At 31.7% G+C, this 16303-nt stretch overlaps 1 protein-coding gene across 3 annotated transcripts in view; it reads right to left on the reverse strand.

Annotated features, from left to right (window-relative positions):
- The window catches only part of LOC148610347 (uncharacterized), an 18589-nt gene continuing 2286 nt past the window's right edge, over window positions 1-16303 (reverse strand). The window contains exons 2-12 of one of the 3 annotated variants that reach the window (XM_088542838.1): window positions 12573-12663; window positions 11227-11568; window positions 10795-10860; window positions 9202-9249; window positions 8644-8748; window positions 7723-7784; window positions 6263-6928; window positions 4434-5117; window positions 4083-4221; window positions 2974-3306; window positions 1-2422 (exon numbers count right to left, since the gene is read on the reverse strand). In XM_088542838.1, coding sequence (XP_088398964.1) covers window positions 1623-2422; window positions 2974-3306; window positions 4083-4221; window positions 4434-5117; window positions 6263-6928; window positions 7723-7784; window positions 8644-8748; window positions 9202-9249; window positions 10795-10860; window positions 11227-11568; window positions 12573-12633 — 3306 coding nt within the window. In that variant the 5' untranslated portion in view covers window positions 12634-12663 and the 3' untranslated portion in view covers window positions 1-1622. The remainder of the gene's footprint in view (window positions 2423-2973; window positions 3307-4082; window positions 4222-4433; window positions 5118-6262; window positions 6929-7722; window positions 7785-8643; window positions 8749-9201; window positions 9250-10794; window positions 10861-11226; window positions 11569-12572; window positions 12664-16303) is intronic. The other 2 variants (XM_088542840.1, XM_088542839.1) reach the window with 2 other exon arrangements.

Raw genomic sequence — 16303 nt, forward strand, 5'->3', positions numbered from 1 at the left:
TTCTTTTTTTGTTTTTGTTTTTTTTTTTTTTTTTTTGGACATAAAAATATTCACATATTGATACAAATGATAAAGCAAACACTTAATGAAATAAGCCCTAAAAAGTAATAAAAAAAGTATATCGGCGGACGACATTTCAAAACATGTTATATTTACATGAAGACAAATTAAGAAGTTTAAAGATGTCAAAAAGTATACCATATAAGATAATATATGTGGTATAATTGCCAATGAAACAATCATTCACCAAATTCTTAGGAACACATACTTAAACTTCTACAGGTCACCCTACGGTCTTCAATGATGGGTGAAACCCATATCATAAGGAAGTTGTAAAAAAACTATAAAAAAAAAACAACAACAACAAATGAAGTGAAGTTATTGAAATATCAAATAGGGTTTAGTAAAAATAATTCATAGACTATATAAGTAAAAATACCAAGATAAAAAGCTATGACATTCTGGTAACAGACAATTTTTCATCTTTAATTCTTTAATTTTGCGATAGAAACTTTAAACGCTAACAGCATTCTAGGTATAGGGTTCTTTTATATAAAGGTAATTGATATTTAATTTATATATGAGATAAACAATATTAAAGTCAATAAAAAAATAATTCAATGATTTAACAATGTCTTAAAACTCGGTACAAACATATCGCAAATATATAAGACATATCGAACTAGCTGAGAAACATACATCGTATAAAGGCACTAATAGAATGACCCCGTCAGAAAAAGGAAATGTAATATTAAGAAACGTAAATTTCGGCCCTGTTGTCGAACTTATTAGTTTTCATTGTGAAATGGAAACATCCAAATCCAGAAAAAAAGGACAATTGAAACTGTCTTCATTAGCCTTATCTTAAGTTCTTCAAGGTTAATTTCAGCAGTGTATGTAAAAAGGTGGTCAGGATTATTCAGCAAAAAAAAATATCATCGAGGTATTGACAAGTATAATGAACTTTGTCTATCAAATCAGACTTGGAAGGATTTGTTTTAAAGTATGGCCATAAACTGAAACGTATAACAATACAGAATTAGATCTGCTATTACAGGAGCACAATTAACGCGCATTGGAATTCCTACTAGTTGACAATTAATTTAATCGTGGAAGCTGATATAAATTTTGTTATGAAGATAATTGACTGAATTAATTATAGCCTCACACGTCAAGTTAGTATATTATTGTAAATTTTTGTCTAGCTCGTCAGAAAAAAATGACCTTTCTTTATTACAGAAAATATATTTGTATCTGTTTTATCGAAACACAATTGGATAAGATAAGAAAATTTGTCTTAAATCGGCTAATGTTAAACTGGGGTGTAAAGTGTGAAGAAATCAAAAACAGCCCACACTTTCTAAGGATTTATCCAAAGCGAGTAATTTATCAAAAACTTCAAGCAAATTTTCACACTCCAAAACTGTTTACAATAATATGTCCATAGGCTTTATTACAAAAACATATAATTAGTTTTTAATTCAATGAGAGCACTGAGTTGAAATGACAACAATTTTAATTGTAATACATTAATTGACATTGAAATGAAATATATTGAATATAGCCGTATAGTCATAAATCAGTTTCTTAGCCCTTGTATATACCATCAATGAAATCCCATCCTACGTTTTGCTACTGGAAACCGCTACCTGTGCCCCTAACCATTGTAGTTTGCGATATGATGCAAATCCAGTGTCTTTGTTGACGAACATCAGCCATGATCTTTTTTCATACACATGTATCATATTAGAAATTTCGAGTCCATCTTTTTTCGAAAATACAACTTGATGACTTGAGCCTTCCACACGTTTGACATAAACTTCGCCTGAATCGTCGCTTACACTAACAAAAACATAATCTTGCATAGTTGCAATAGATGATGGATTGTTAAATGTACCATCGATGATTCTAAGATACTGCGCCCTTATATCGTAACAATAAACGGAGTTTCTCATGCAGCTAGTATAGTAAATGTACTTGTCACCAAATGAAATTGCATCTTTGAAGGGATCATAGTCCAGAAGCGTGATTTCAAAAACCAGGGAGCGTTTTTCAGCTAAACTTAACACGCAGAGTCCCTTGTCCTCAGTATACACGTATATACTAAATTCATCACGTTTCCCTATGGAAAAACACTTTTCATTCATCTTGACGCTTTCGATAAGTGATAACTTATTTGAATACAGGTGAATTTCCGTTAAATCCGAAAAAGACACGGCAATTCGGTTATTAGGTAGAACAGCTAAGTCAAAAGGACAGGCAAGTAAGTTTTGAATATGCCTTACCTGTGTTTTATAATTGTATATAACTAACACTTTGTTGATTTGTTCAACAAACACTACTTCATCGTCGGACAATAAAGCAGAACTGTTTATAAACCGTTGTCCTCCTCTTTGTAGATACATTCTTACTGGCTCCACACCTAATTAAGAAGGATAATAAAACAAAAACATTAAGAAAATTTTATTTTCTCACAGAAAAGACATACGTAGTTACGAAATGTGACGTTAGAGGAGACATTAGGGAAACAGTATCATAGTGGTGTTTATCCAACAAAGTCAAATTTCATTAAAGTACAAATATTTCCGTATGTAATATTAAAGGCATACAATCACTGTTTAATTGTACAGACGCACGGAGTCTTAATTATAAATTGCCACATATGATGGTGATAAAGTGTGTAGAATCAAACTGCCAAAACAGTGCGTGGCACTATATGCGGAGGTTTCGTTTCAAATCGACCTAACCAAACTTTTGTTTTTGCATATTTGGTCATTTTGGTAGACATAGAGACTACATACACATTTGAAAGTATAATGTTTTACCAAGATGAGGATGGAACACACTTACTGCCACACTAAAGTCCATTCACACCTTGTTTAATAAATGAAAATTGATTTGTGCATTATTTTGATGCCCTAATGATCTTCAATCGAATTCCAAATGGAATAAAGTAGGCAAATACAAACTTACCACTAAGCGTAGGTTTTGAAAGTTCTTTTGGTTTGACTTTTGAAAAGGTAAATGTTATCTGTATTGTATCGGAAGTTGATGAATCTATCTCGTTCATTTTCACAATTTCTTTTACCAGTTCTAACAATGCCTTTCCGAACAAAGTTTTGTCTTCAAACAGCTCCTGTTGAATGTGTATCAATGTCACGAATAATATGGCTTTACCATCATCAGATTTTTCGATAATTTTAATCGAAACCTTTTTTTTCATAACTGTCATAGGTGTAGCAATAGCATCTATATCCCATGTAGGTGGTACACAAACTCTTATAAGAGCCTTTTGAACTGGTTTATCTGGATTTAAAAAAAAACATATTGCATTTACGCTTTGATGATACTGAGGATATTGCTTGTAACTGATAATACTGAATATCGGTTTTAAAAAAAATACAAATCTAATTAATACTTATTCATTTCGCTGGTTCATATATAGGTTTTATATATCTTTGTTCAAATGTGGTAGTTTAGTACAGTTTCATAATTGAACAAAAGGGGTAATTATAATTATTAAAACTGTTCCTTTAGCATCTGCGAATAATATGCGTAATTAAATGTTTGATAGGATTTACCTTATATTAATGTTTCAGTAAGGCATATAGAATTTAAACGTATTTTATATACATCATAATTAAAAAGGAACGCTTACTCTGTAATTTGAATCCAACCGAAAGTTTATAAAAAAATGATACTGATATTCAATATATTCTTTTCTTAAACGTTAACTCTTTTTCTTATGTAGTGCAAACTATGTAGATAACAGTAATAATGTTGTATAAAGCCTGGTTTCTTTTTCAGACCCAAATACAGCGCCGGATGGAGTTATTCTATGTTTAATATAATGTTCGTTCAAAGGTATCCTCTCAGATTTAAACAATATTGTTTCAAAACTAAAAATATAAACAAACAGTAAATATAGCTTCAGATCGAACGGCCATATGTGTATGGGTTCAAAGAAGTGAACTGGAGAGAAATGCTATGAGGTGATTAAAAAGCCCTTGTACCGCCATTTGATTTTCAGTATTATGGTCTACTTTTAGATATTAGAATTAAATATATCGTTTTACATGTACCTTTTAAGGTATCCATTTTTCTATCATCAAATTCAGAAATAAATACTTCTAGCTGGTCGACCATGTAAAGTATCATCTTATCAGAAGACAATGGCTCAAACTTTTCCGCTTCCTTTTGAAACTGGATTTCATCTTGTTGCTGAATTGAAATGACTTTATTAAATTTGACATTGAAGTGATAAGATATCTGTCATTACTTAATATTGATTTCAAAGCCTGTTTAGTTTTTGAACTATATAATTAATGTTTCATTTTACCAAAAACCTTTCTGAATATGTAAATATTAAATTGTTTAAACAGACCTAATTTTTTTATTTTTAAATAAAAGCATATTTTTTGGAACAAACTAACCTGAATTGACAGTTCGTGAAACTTCTGCCACTGAGAAAGTACTTCTGTAGACTCGTTGCTAGTCATTTCGGTTATGTCGCTATGTAGAGTCTGTATTTCCTGTCGTGTTCTCTCTTGTGCTCCAAAACCCACAGCGCTTGCTAAGCCTAGTAGAAGGTTTTTCACTCTTTCCCATATAATTTCAAACTCGTCATCTGAAACCATACCGGTCCCTTGAAAACAAGCAATTTCGTTACAGAACGTTCGAATTTGGATCAAGTCACGTTGAATAGTTGCGTCTATAGGTAGTACGGTCGATATACCTATAATTTTTGATAAATCAAAAGTGTCTTCGGAAACTGTATGGTTTGGTATAAATCCACATATACATGTCATTTTGTTACTTAACTGGCATGACTGGATGTCCTTTGAAACTGTATATAAATCATTGAACTGTCGTACCATAAGGACTCTTACATAATCGCACTCTATTTTGTTATTCAAACAATTGCAACATTGTCTTGTTGGATGCACCGCATGAAACAGGATATGTTTGTTTTTCTGCAAAAATGATTGTAAATCGTTTTCTTGTAACACTCGTTTCATGAAAAAAGTTTTTGAAACCATCATTCCTTTGCTCAGTAAACGGTACAGCTTAATCACGTTTTGTAGTCCTCTTTTCGCTTTGATTGAGGGTGCATGTTCCTTAAATTATACAACCAAGATTATGATTTTAATATTCGTTTCTATTCTGCATTAATGTGTACATTGTACTTCTGATGAAGTTAATTTGATATTTTTAGGAAGAATATCCGACAGATATGTTCAACTTGGAAAGAAATGTTTTAAGTCTAGTTACTCAGTGCAAACAAATTGGATCTTAGTTCTTTTTATCTAATTCAGACTAACTAAAAATATAAAGTCCATAGGCGACAGATAACTTTTGGTATTGAACATTTAGAACAAAACTTCTAGGAAGGTAGAACCATCTATAAATATACATAAATGACGGAAGCAGTTCGGTTTGGCTGCTATACTAAATAAGTTTTTCTCGACTCTCAACAAATCTGTTCTTCGGTCAAAATAGTAACTGGTTATCGAGCTGCTTTGGAAAATATCTAGTTTTTCAAACAAATTATACATGTACCTATTCGCTACACTGCTCCATCGGATCAGATTGATATAGGGAAAATAACTTAAGCATAGCAAGGCCCGAAAAATTCCCAACGATGTTAGAACTGTCAAATTAGCGGAGCAAATTTGTGTCGTTCCAACCGCGGGACTTGAACTCGTACCGTTGTGACATCTATGGTAACACCGCCAGCACAATGTCCAGTAGCCTAGACCACTCGATCAGCTTGGATATATCAAATATACCTTTCGATGGTTGGGTCATTCCTTCTAGCAAGATAAATCTAAGGCTGTAACTTAGTACACGATTTATGGTCAGTTCATCTTGGTGTTGTTAAGTAGGATAGGGGACCAAATTAACGACACATGTCACAACAAATTAATATTATACAAACGTCTGATAATTTGACGACTCTATTCTCTACCATGTTCCATCGGATCAAATTGATACAGGGATAATAAAGTAGCATAGAAGGACACTGGACTTTGTGTAGGCGGTTTTGTTATAGATTTCACAGCGGTACGAGTTCACTTTTTGTGATTTAAGAACAATGGATTGTGGTATTTTATCAAAATAGTGAAAAAGATAGCTAGATTTTTTTATCATTGTGTTTTGTAATCGGTAATAGAACAATCTATATATTTCAAGGGAATACCTTGGATACGATTTGAAAAAAAAATACAAACACAATTCTTTGTTTCCCTTAAGATAGGCTTACTAGATTGAATAGTTCATCATAATTTTTCAACTGCATAAGTATTTCTGCATACTCGTCGTTTGTTTTCTCGATATTTGCTGCAAAAATGCTCTGTATTTCCTTTCCTATTGCCTGTAAATCCTCTGTTGAAAAATCTATATCCTGTGCTAACCCAAGGAAAAAATTCTTAATTTTCTCCCATATTGTTTTAAACTCGTTATTTGGTACCGATCCAGTTCCTAAAAAATGAATAATTTCTTTGGAAAACGTTTGAACTTGGATCAAGTTTTGTAGAGTTGCAGTGCCTGTTGGTACTACAGAGACTATACTGGTTAAAGTCGATAGATCCAGAGTATCTAAAACAACAGTTTTATGTGGTGTATATGTGCAAATACATTTTGTTTGGCTACTTAACTCACATGGCTCATTTTGTCTTGAATACAGACCATCGAAATGTTGTTTTAGAATTCTGAGACGGTTGATATCAAGTCTTTTCGTTAGGCACTGACAACATCTCTTTTGTGGGTGCATTGCATGAAACATTTTATGCTTGTTAGTCTCTAAAAATGAGAATAAATTATTTTCCTGCAATACTTGTTTCCTAAAATAAGCTCTCATTACTTTCATTCCTATTTTGGTGATTAAACGATTCAGTTTAACCAGGTTTTGTTTTTCTTTCTTTTCTTCCTGAAATAATACAAAATTTTACATACATATTCTGTTTTTACTTGTACATATCTATACTGCGCTTTCTTTTAAAACTCCTGATGCCAAAGAAGAATTTTATCTTGTGATCGAAAAAATGATAAATGATTAAAAAGATGTATTTTACAAGTGACTCGATTTACAGCTCCCTATAATTTTACATAAAAAGGCGTTGATTGTTTTTTTCCGTAATGCATTGTGATATTCAATACATGTATCTATATTTTTGATAACAATAGACTTTCCCAGCTTGACATTGAAAACATTTAATCAAGAGACGAAGAAAATGTTCAAGGTCTTGACAAATAACATTACTAATATAAACATTGATTCAATAAAAGTTATGTCTTTTTTTTAGAACAGAAAAATGTTTAACATCTATGTTTAATAGATACACAGAGTGCATCTCTATAAATACATAATTACTTTGTTGACCTGGGTAAAACAACCTTATGTAAAACCCGCCCTGATAAATCATGTTTGTTGCAATTATGTATAATCAAAGAATTTCCATTACTGTTTGTTTATCATTTATCATTTGGCTTCCTCAAATGAGTCACAAATTTAAATGGTCAAATAGTTTTAATACCAACCTATTTTTTTAAATCATACGATATAAGTGCATTGTTAAGTTTGAGGTAAATTCGATATGAAATGAAATACGACTGTCAAAAATCCAAAGGCATGCACACGTTCATATAGTAACCTAAAAAAATGAGGTCAACAGTGTTGGCCTTTCGGCAATATTCTTCGCATGTTTACATAGCTTTTTTTACCTGAACATCATCTGTATTCTGGTTTTGCTTAATAAGGGCTTTTCCGATTTCTTGGTCACGATCTTTTGAAAATACCAAGGAATTATTAAATGCATGTAGCTAATATAGGCAGATCCACACATATATGTTAATATTCAGTTGAGGCTGTAAAACTTACATTTCTAAGTCAAAACCTGCAATATGACTTCAAAGTACCTCAATTAATACAACTTTCGTATGATTTATCAGTGAAATATAGAGCATTTTGTATTAATCCCTCACCTTTAAATCAGATAATCGAAACATCTATTGTTGTATTTCGCTTTTTTACAATATTAATGCTCTGTACGTGTATTAAGAACAAGTGACCCCTTTTTTCTTGAATAAGATCAAGTCAAGATTTGTAGAATTACATTAATTACACAACAAACATATCGCGAAATGTAATTTTAAGTATAAATCTACAATATGCAATTAGCTAAAAAGTAATAAGAACATATTAATTTTTAATTAATTAATTTCAAATTCGAACACGTTAACTAACAAAACAATGAACATGTAAACTATTGTTTCTTTACCTGAATATTGCATTTTGATTAATACAGATTATGTTAAATAAAAACATAAATTACACAGTGGACTACATGACAACAAATTGTGTTACATGCATGTTGTCGTATACTTTAAAAATATATATTTTCAAATAAGTATACAACAAGAAATAATAGGTCATAAATATGTAAACCAATCCATTTTTGCCTGTTTTTTTTTCTTTGCTCGACTTTTACAGAACATTTGTTCGTGCAGGTTTGCACAACATAGTAACTTATCTTTAAGACGAATAATTCATTGTTTTACTTTAAGTTTCATTTCGTAGAATATTCATATATTTCAAACGAAAAACCATTTAAGAATGAATATTAATATTATTTAATGTTTTACCACACTTGCTTGTTCTTTTTTTGTATCTAAACCACAGGAAACATATCACGCATATTCCCGCTGTAACAACCAATGACACTATAACGGCCACAATCACAAATAAAGCTGAAAATAAACATATACAAATTTATGAAAGTATTTGTTTCAAATTGTATTACTGTGTTGGTTTTTCCACATTGCATTATAAACATTCATGAACAAACTCATCATTGCAGGATTTAGAGTTTTGGACATTATTTAACTGTCGAACAGACATTACATTTGTATTTTATAAATTTTATAACGAAGTAGAAGAAATGCATTTGTTATGAAACAAACGACTTCAAACTTTGAAATACAAACATAAATCATAACTATAGATAGTGTTTTTCCTGACATTGTTTAATTTGTATTCAAAATCTTATATTGAGATCGTATAATGTTGTGAAATAAAAATAATATTTTAATCTCAAAACTATTTCGAAACCTTTCAATGAAAATTTCAAATTAAATAGATGATGTTGTCTTCGACAAATGCACAATTTATCCAGATGAATCAAAAATATGATAATATTTTACCTTTTGATGCCTCGTCTTTTTGTACATCATAGTTGTTATCGATCTGAACTGAAATGTGTACAATTGTACTAGCTTAATTGAATAGTGAAAGTTTATTCTAATCTAAAGTTATACAAAATTTCAATGTGTTCATTTTATATATTATTAAATTTACTTATCAAAATATACAGTGCCCCGTTTTCTTCACAGAACCATGGGTCGGATATTTTATGTAAGAGTAATCAAGGAAACCAAGGTTGTAGCAGTAATAAAAAAATGTAATCCAGGGACAAAGACCAGACATGGAAAACAGACATACACAACAAAGGACATAAAGTAACTACAAATTTACATACAAAGTAACAAAAGCAAATGGGCAACTCGGACTCAACTTAAAACTGGGAGCATGGACCAGGTGCACCGGTAAGCTAAGCGTCCTCTGCTTTTCTAAAAAAAAACACCCGCCGAGTTGCTCATAAATAGTCAATTCCGGGGTAGACAAACAAGGAAAGGAAAACCTATGATCCATGATGACGACTATAAAACTTCTGTAGTGATGACTTCAATCTTGTAGCAACATAACACTGTTCCAGAAGCTTATTGTTTGAGTTCAAGCGCGACACAAAAACTGCGTAGTTTCGGCAACCTCTAGCATAACGTATGAGTTGTAATATGAACACTCCATACGCAGGTGCTGAAGGGATGTTTCCACATATGAAAAGAAAGTTGATAACTCTGAATGAAAATTCGTCACGTTTGTCGTAAAGTTTAGTCAATAGTTTTCTTTACCATCGATGTCTAAGTGTAGGTCAAGATATCAGGCTGACTTCACATAGTATGTAGTATACTTTATCTCAAGTTCTTTGGGGTAGATGCGATGTATCAAGTTCCCGAAATTAGGAATGTGTAAAGATAATACGTCATCTATATAGCGGGAACTGAGATTAAAGGATCTAGCCAAACGATGTTCTTTATTTTGGAACAGATCAGCTATAAAGTCAGCCTCATAAGAGTAAAGGAATAGGTCGGCAATAAAGGCGCACAATTTGTTCCCCTTGGAATGCCGACCGTTTGTTGAAAAACACATCCATCACACTGAACAAATATGTTGTCGATTAAAAATTCCAGCATTTTGTTCACATCTTCCTCAGTATATTTTGAAGATGAGTTGGAATTATTATTAAGTATGAGGAATCACTACCAAGAATTTTATATTTGTATCTAGTTGTGTCATCTTTTAAAAAAAAAAAAAAAACAACGATATATGATGATTTTAAGTGGGAATTTTGACTGAGTATGGGAAATGGAAGAATATAGTGTTGCAAAAATCATAGGTTTTAATGTTATTATATTCAAATGATAATCTTGAACTGATTGTCTTCAAAAGATCTTTCGAATTTTTCAAGATCCACATTGAATCAATAGTACTACAGGAGTAACAATAGTTGTGGTAGGACTGCAGACCGTTGTTTGTATGGATTCTTGTGGAGTTTAGGAAACCAGTACAAAGACAGTAAATTACAATCATTGTCCTTGGCTGGCAGACCAAGAGGATAGCACAGATTTATGGTTTACCACGATTTCTTCTTTACACCATAATATTTCAAAACTTACCATTTTTTATAGTTGTTTTTATTGTAGATGTTATAGCATCATTGTGAGGCATATTGAAGGTGAAATCTAAATAAAATATACATCAAATTGCAAATCAAATGCATATATTGCAAAGAATATACTGAATTAGTTAAGATATGTATTTGGTCTAATGCTACTGATGCACAGTATTTAGAAATTAGAATCACTTGCATTGTATTTTAAAATCACTGCATCAAAGCAGCTGCTGGTTGACAAAAGTCCTCGATCATATGAAATCGCCTAAAGCCAAGTAGTCAGATTTTAAATGTATTTCATTTAACAAAATCATGAAGATGTACGACAAGTTATAACTATTAAGCTTGTGTCGTTTTTGAGAGTTCACACATAAATACATGTAAATGCTATCTTTATCATATTTAAAAAGGAAATAAAATACTGTTTAAAACAAACCTGTGCCGTTGAACATGATGTCTGCTTGTTCTTCGTTATGTTGGTTTTTTATGAACATTTGACAAGAGAAACGCACCTTTCTCTTTGGTGATGGCAAAGGAAACGTCCAAGTAAATATTTGTCCGTCTGAAGAACATTCACACATATTTGAACAGTCTTTCTCTGAATGTTTAAAGATACATGTATTCGTTGCTGCAATGTACGTAGAACCTGCAGTTGTTACACCATTAACCAAAAATTCAACATAATTAGTAGGGGTTGTTGCTGACGAGCATGTAAACAGTAGACATATTCTTCCATCTCTCAGTGTATACTTTCTTCCAGTGAAATTGATCAAATTCCCTATAATAAAATTTGTAATGACCATGACAAAATGCAAATTGACAGTTCACTCTCCAAAATGAATTGTTTTTGTGTGTAAATGTTTGCTTTTTCGGTAAATTTGATGTTTCCAAACTTTAAATATATTACCGCCTTGAGCCTAACAAATTCCAACCAAGTTAGCCATTGGTAAAGTTGGCGTACTTATTCCTTTTTTTACGGAAAATCTAATATACTGATATATGGATCAGATTTATTTGTAGCCACATATGCAGTTTTCATATTAATAACTTACATGTGCGCCTGGTAGAAAGGCTAATACCCCTGTCAAAGAGTTATCTTACAACAGACGGAAAACGTGGGAATGTTTTCCGTGTAGGAGTTGAATATTATTATCACTGATATAAAAAAAAACGTTTATAAACAAATATGCAAATGATGGCAACAATACTTAAAAGACGATCTGTATATCAAATTATGTAGATTAGTGTTTACAAAGACGCTATGGACCAGTAAAATATCTATATACATGTACATGATGTACTATCTGATTTATTTTGTACTGAGGCAGATTGCATCCGAAGCTTTATTGGCAAAGAAGCAAACTTGCATTGAGCGTAATTACTTTTAAAAATCCTTGATTTGGTTATTATCACCGCTATATCTTATTTATTTCAAGGGGCTAGAAATTGTGGACTCTAGCGCGCAATCGTTAACAAGCAGAACGACTGATGTCTCTAGTAAAAAGTCATTCTGGATTCGCTTTGTTAAGGTCGTAACTAATAAACGGCGGGTTGTCCTGTTCTTAAAGGAATCACATTCATCTAACGACTTGATATTCTACGAGAACACTTTATATGCCTTACTCTGGTTATTGTTTTCTTTCTTTTTTTTATTTCGCTAATAAGTTATTACTTAACCTTAAATAACGGTATTTAATTTCATTGTTTTATATATATTTTTCTACTGGTGTATCCAAGTACAGTTTGACCATGATTTGTTTTTCTTTCCAAACTATGTATTACCTGACAATCCCAAAACCAACACAAATAAAAGAAATTGTAGGGAAGCGTTTTTGAAAATCATATTTTCCGCCGCTCGTCATTTGGTAAGAACCTAAAAAAAAAGCACGTATGTCGTTTTAAATAACTATATTTATTTGACAAAAAGTGAAAGTTTTACATAATGACATATCTTAACAAGGAAAACATTTAGCATATAAGTAGCCCTCAAGGAATACATGTATTTATATATAAACATTTCGCTGTTGTCTTTCTACTAAAATTCATTCTGGAGTCGTTATTTAACTGTAAGTTTCTGTAAGAATCCGGCAAAATGGGAAACAAAATTAGAAACATACATATCAAAACCCCGCGATCTTACAATATAGTTTTACTTCAGAATGTTTTTTTTTTTTTTGTTGTTGTTGAAAATACCAATATTTGATATCTGCATCATTATATTTACTCAAAATTCTTTCAATTAGAGGTTAAAAATGAGCTTTTGACATAGTTATCTGCCCCTGAAGTGTTCTTTTTCAGTATATTGCATTGAAATGGTAACCCAATTAACAAAGACGATATTAAAATATTGCCTTTTCTTTTATTTTTATGTTGCAAAAATTTCTATAAGGCTTTCAAAAAGGTAGGTGTTTTCATATCATGCTTTTTATTACATTGACACACTTGGACATCAAGAAAAAGACTTTAGTACCATCCATATACAATTCTAAATTGGATTGCATGGCACATGATCATATATATATATATCCACGTCTCAGAATGTGACGACTCTATTTGCTACCCTGCCCCATCGGATCAAATTGATGCAGGAAAGATATGTAGGGTCGGGCAGTTTGGCTTCCTGTGGCGGAGACCTATGGTTCCTACTCCTGGAGAATACCACAGTAGGGTTCTTTAGCGTGCGAGGAACGTGGCATCTTTCCCACCACTATGGTGTGCGGTCAGGTTTTCCGTATTATAGCCTCACAACCCCAGCATGTAACACGCCAGGGGTACCCCATTCCACCACCTGGGGCACACACCCCAGTTGCTCTGTGGGCAGAGCGCCCTAGCCCCCGGCTAGGGTTCTGACCACTATATAGTTGCCTTTTACGACAAGCTTAGCGCTGCTGCATGCCTATTTTTTTAAAACCCGGACCTGCACGGGGCACTACATATTTGAGATATCTCATTTCAAATGTAAAGTCTTTGCATATTCTTTGCAAAAAATCGTTCTAGACGGAAGCTTTTTGAAACTCTTTATTTTTAATTTTATATTGAAATCTGAAAAAAAGTGCAAGTATTTTTAAAACTTAATTTGTAAGTCGCATTTAACTAAAATAAAACATGATACATTAGATGACACTTCCCTAATCATCAACTAATGTGATTGGCATAACTGCGTACCACCCCTTAAATTAAAAAAAAAATCTATCTTATGCAAGCTATCTTAATACTCTCAAACTATCAAATCAGATCCTAAATTTTACCACAAGATACAAGTAACATGTGTTGTTTATCATACCAATTCATTTGTTTACATACATGTATCAGTGTTTTTGGACGATAAAACGATATACTTATTTCTTAGTACCATTGTTATACGGTAAAAGTAACCCCAAAAATTATACTGCTGCTTTTTATCGCACTTGACATCGTGCCAATACTATATATTTTCAAATAGCTTTATCAGATAACACTGAGGGCATGTTTATCTTAATTACCACAACCAGCTTGAGTAGTTACCAAATAATTTATCTATATATCTATAAAACTTATGATATATCAAAAATCGGTCACGATAATGTCTATCACAAACATTGAAGGCAATCTATATTTTAAACGTTGAGAATTACGTCTCTATTGTGTATATTAATATTGCATAACTTTATTGGTTTTCACAATCGTACGAAGATAATAGGGAAAGAAACAAAACATATACTGGTATACTGGTGTAAGGTGTTCTTGTCAAATTAATATCAAATATCTATTCAAACGCTCCATGGATACACCGTAAACGTTGTCAAATCTTTTGTATTAGAAATAATACCGAATAACTAAAAACAAATTGACTATATCTGGTTAAAATTATAACTGTCGATAAATAATAGTTTTAAATGCGCAAAATCAAATTTTAAGATATATATACAGTAGTGTTCGCTTATAACGAACAGGCTTATAACGAATTAGAACGAATTTCCCAGTCCCACTGTTTTAAAACTAATGCATTTCGTCATTGCTATAACGAATTTGTTATAGCGAAATCAGGGATATAATGAAGTATTAGGGTCCGGCGGCAGATTTATTGCTGAAGTTTGTCTGGATAAAACGAATGGTCAATTTACTTTTTAAGTAAATATCGGACACCAGTTGTCTGCTACTCACTAAATTAATTAATCAACAATGTCACGGTTGATGAACACACTGTTAGAAGATTAGCTAATATTACTTGTATTTTTGTTTTATTACTCATTAAAATATCAATTAAATAATGACACCTAAGCCATTGAAAAAAGTTTTTTCCCGATTTCAGCGGTTGAATATGTTGTGTAAATTACTGCAGACTGAAAAAGGTTAGATGAATGAAATTTTTCACAAAATAAAAAAAGAAAAGAAACTGATCTCGATACTATGTAACAGTTTAACTACGTGATACTTATCTTTGTTCGGGGTCTCTTACAGGCGCCCCTTAAGAAGGATACTACCAAGGGGGTTTAATTTAACGGCCTTGACTACTCTTACGAGTCTTGCAAGGACGGTCTCTTAAGAAGGATAAATTAGTACACCGATAAAAGAGAAATTATGCGAGTTTAAGAGTTTATAAAACCAACTACAACAGCAACAAAAACTATTGTATTCTATTTTATTCATCTTTTATTATAAATACACATTACAAACCAATTACTTAATTTGATGACAGAAAAAAAACGCATCAATATTGCAACGACTTAAGCGATAAAAGCACTTTAAAAAAAAACAAAAAAACAAAAAAAATAAAAGAGGAGGTAATATTAATTTTGAAAAAAAAAATGAGTTTCTGATATAACAAACGATGCATATAACAAAGTAACTGAGACAGTCCCCTGAGATTCGTTAAAAACTTAAACTTGTATAGATATATGCATTTTCTACAGTGAACAACATAACTTAATGCTTACAATTTGAATAATACTTATTTGTCCTTCTTTGAGATAATGATGGCAATGACACCTTATCGAAAGAAGTCTGTATTTTTTTTTCTGGACATATTGTTTGATGGGCAGACTTTCATAATAATACTATTATATTTACTTTGAAATAGAAATTGTATTTCAAAGTGGTGATAGCATAAATCACTTTCTGAAAAAAGTTGTTGAAACCAGTAGTCAAATCAGTACAGATGATACATTGGTGATATTATGAAATTCAATCTACAGTATGTTTGACAAAAACATATAATATTTTGATAGAACCTAAATACATGAAATTATTCTTTTTTTTTTTTTTTTTTTTTTTCATCACTACATATTAATAGTGACTACTAAAGTTCAGGCATTCCTGAATAACTGAAACAATATACAATATATTGCGTTGCAGATAAATGACAGGAAAGGCTGTAACAACTAAAGCTCATGAATGGCTCACCTGGAGAATTGAAATAATTAAGTAATATCTTTTACAACTGAAAGTTAATAAATAAAAGAGGTCCTTTTACTCACACAATTCCTGCTAAATGCTGCACTATCTCATCTATAGACAAATTGAATCATAATAAA

Source organism: Perna viridis, chromosome 8 (genome assembly GCF_037379345.1).
Source record: "Perna viridis isolate PV_CMFRI_1.1 ecotype Kerala chromosome 8, ASM3737934v1, whole genome shotgun sequence".
NCBI classification, from domain to species: domain Eukaryota; kingdom Metazoa; phylum Mollusca; class Bivalvia; order Mytilida; family Mytilidae; genus Perna; species Perna viridis.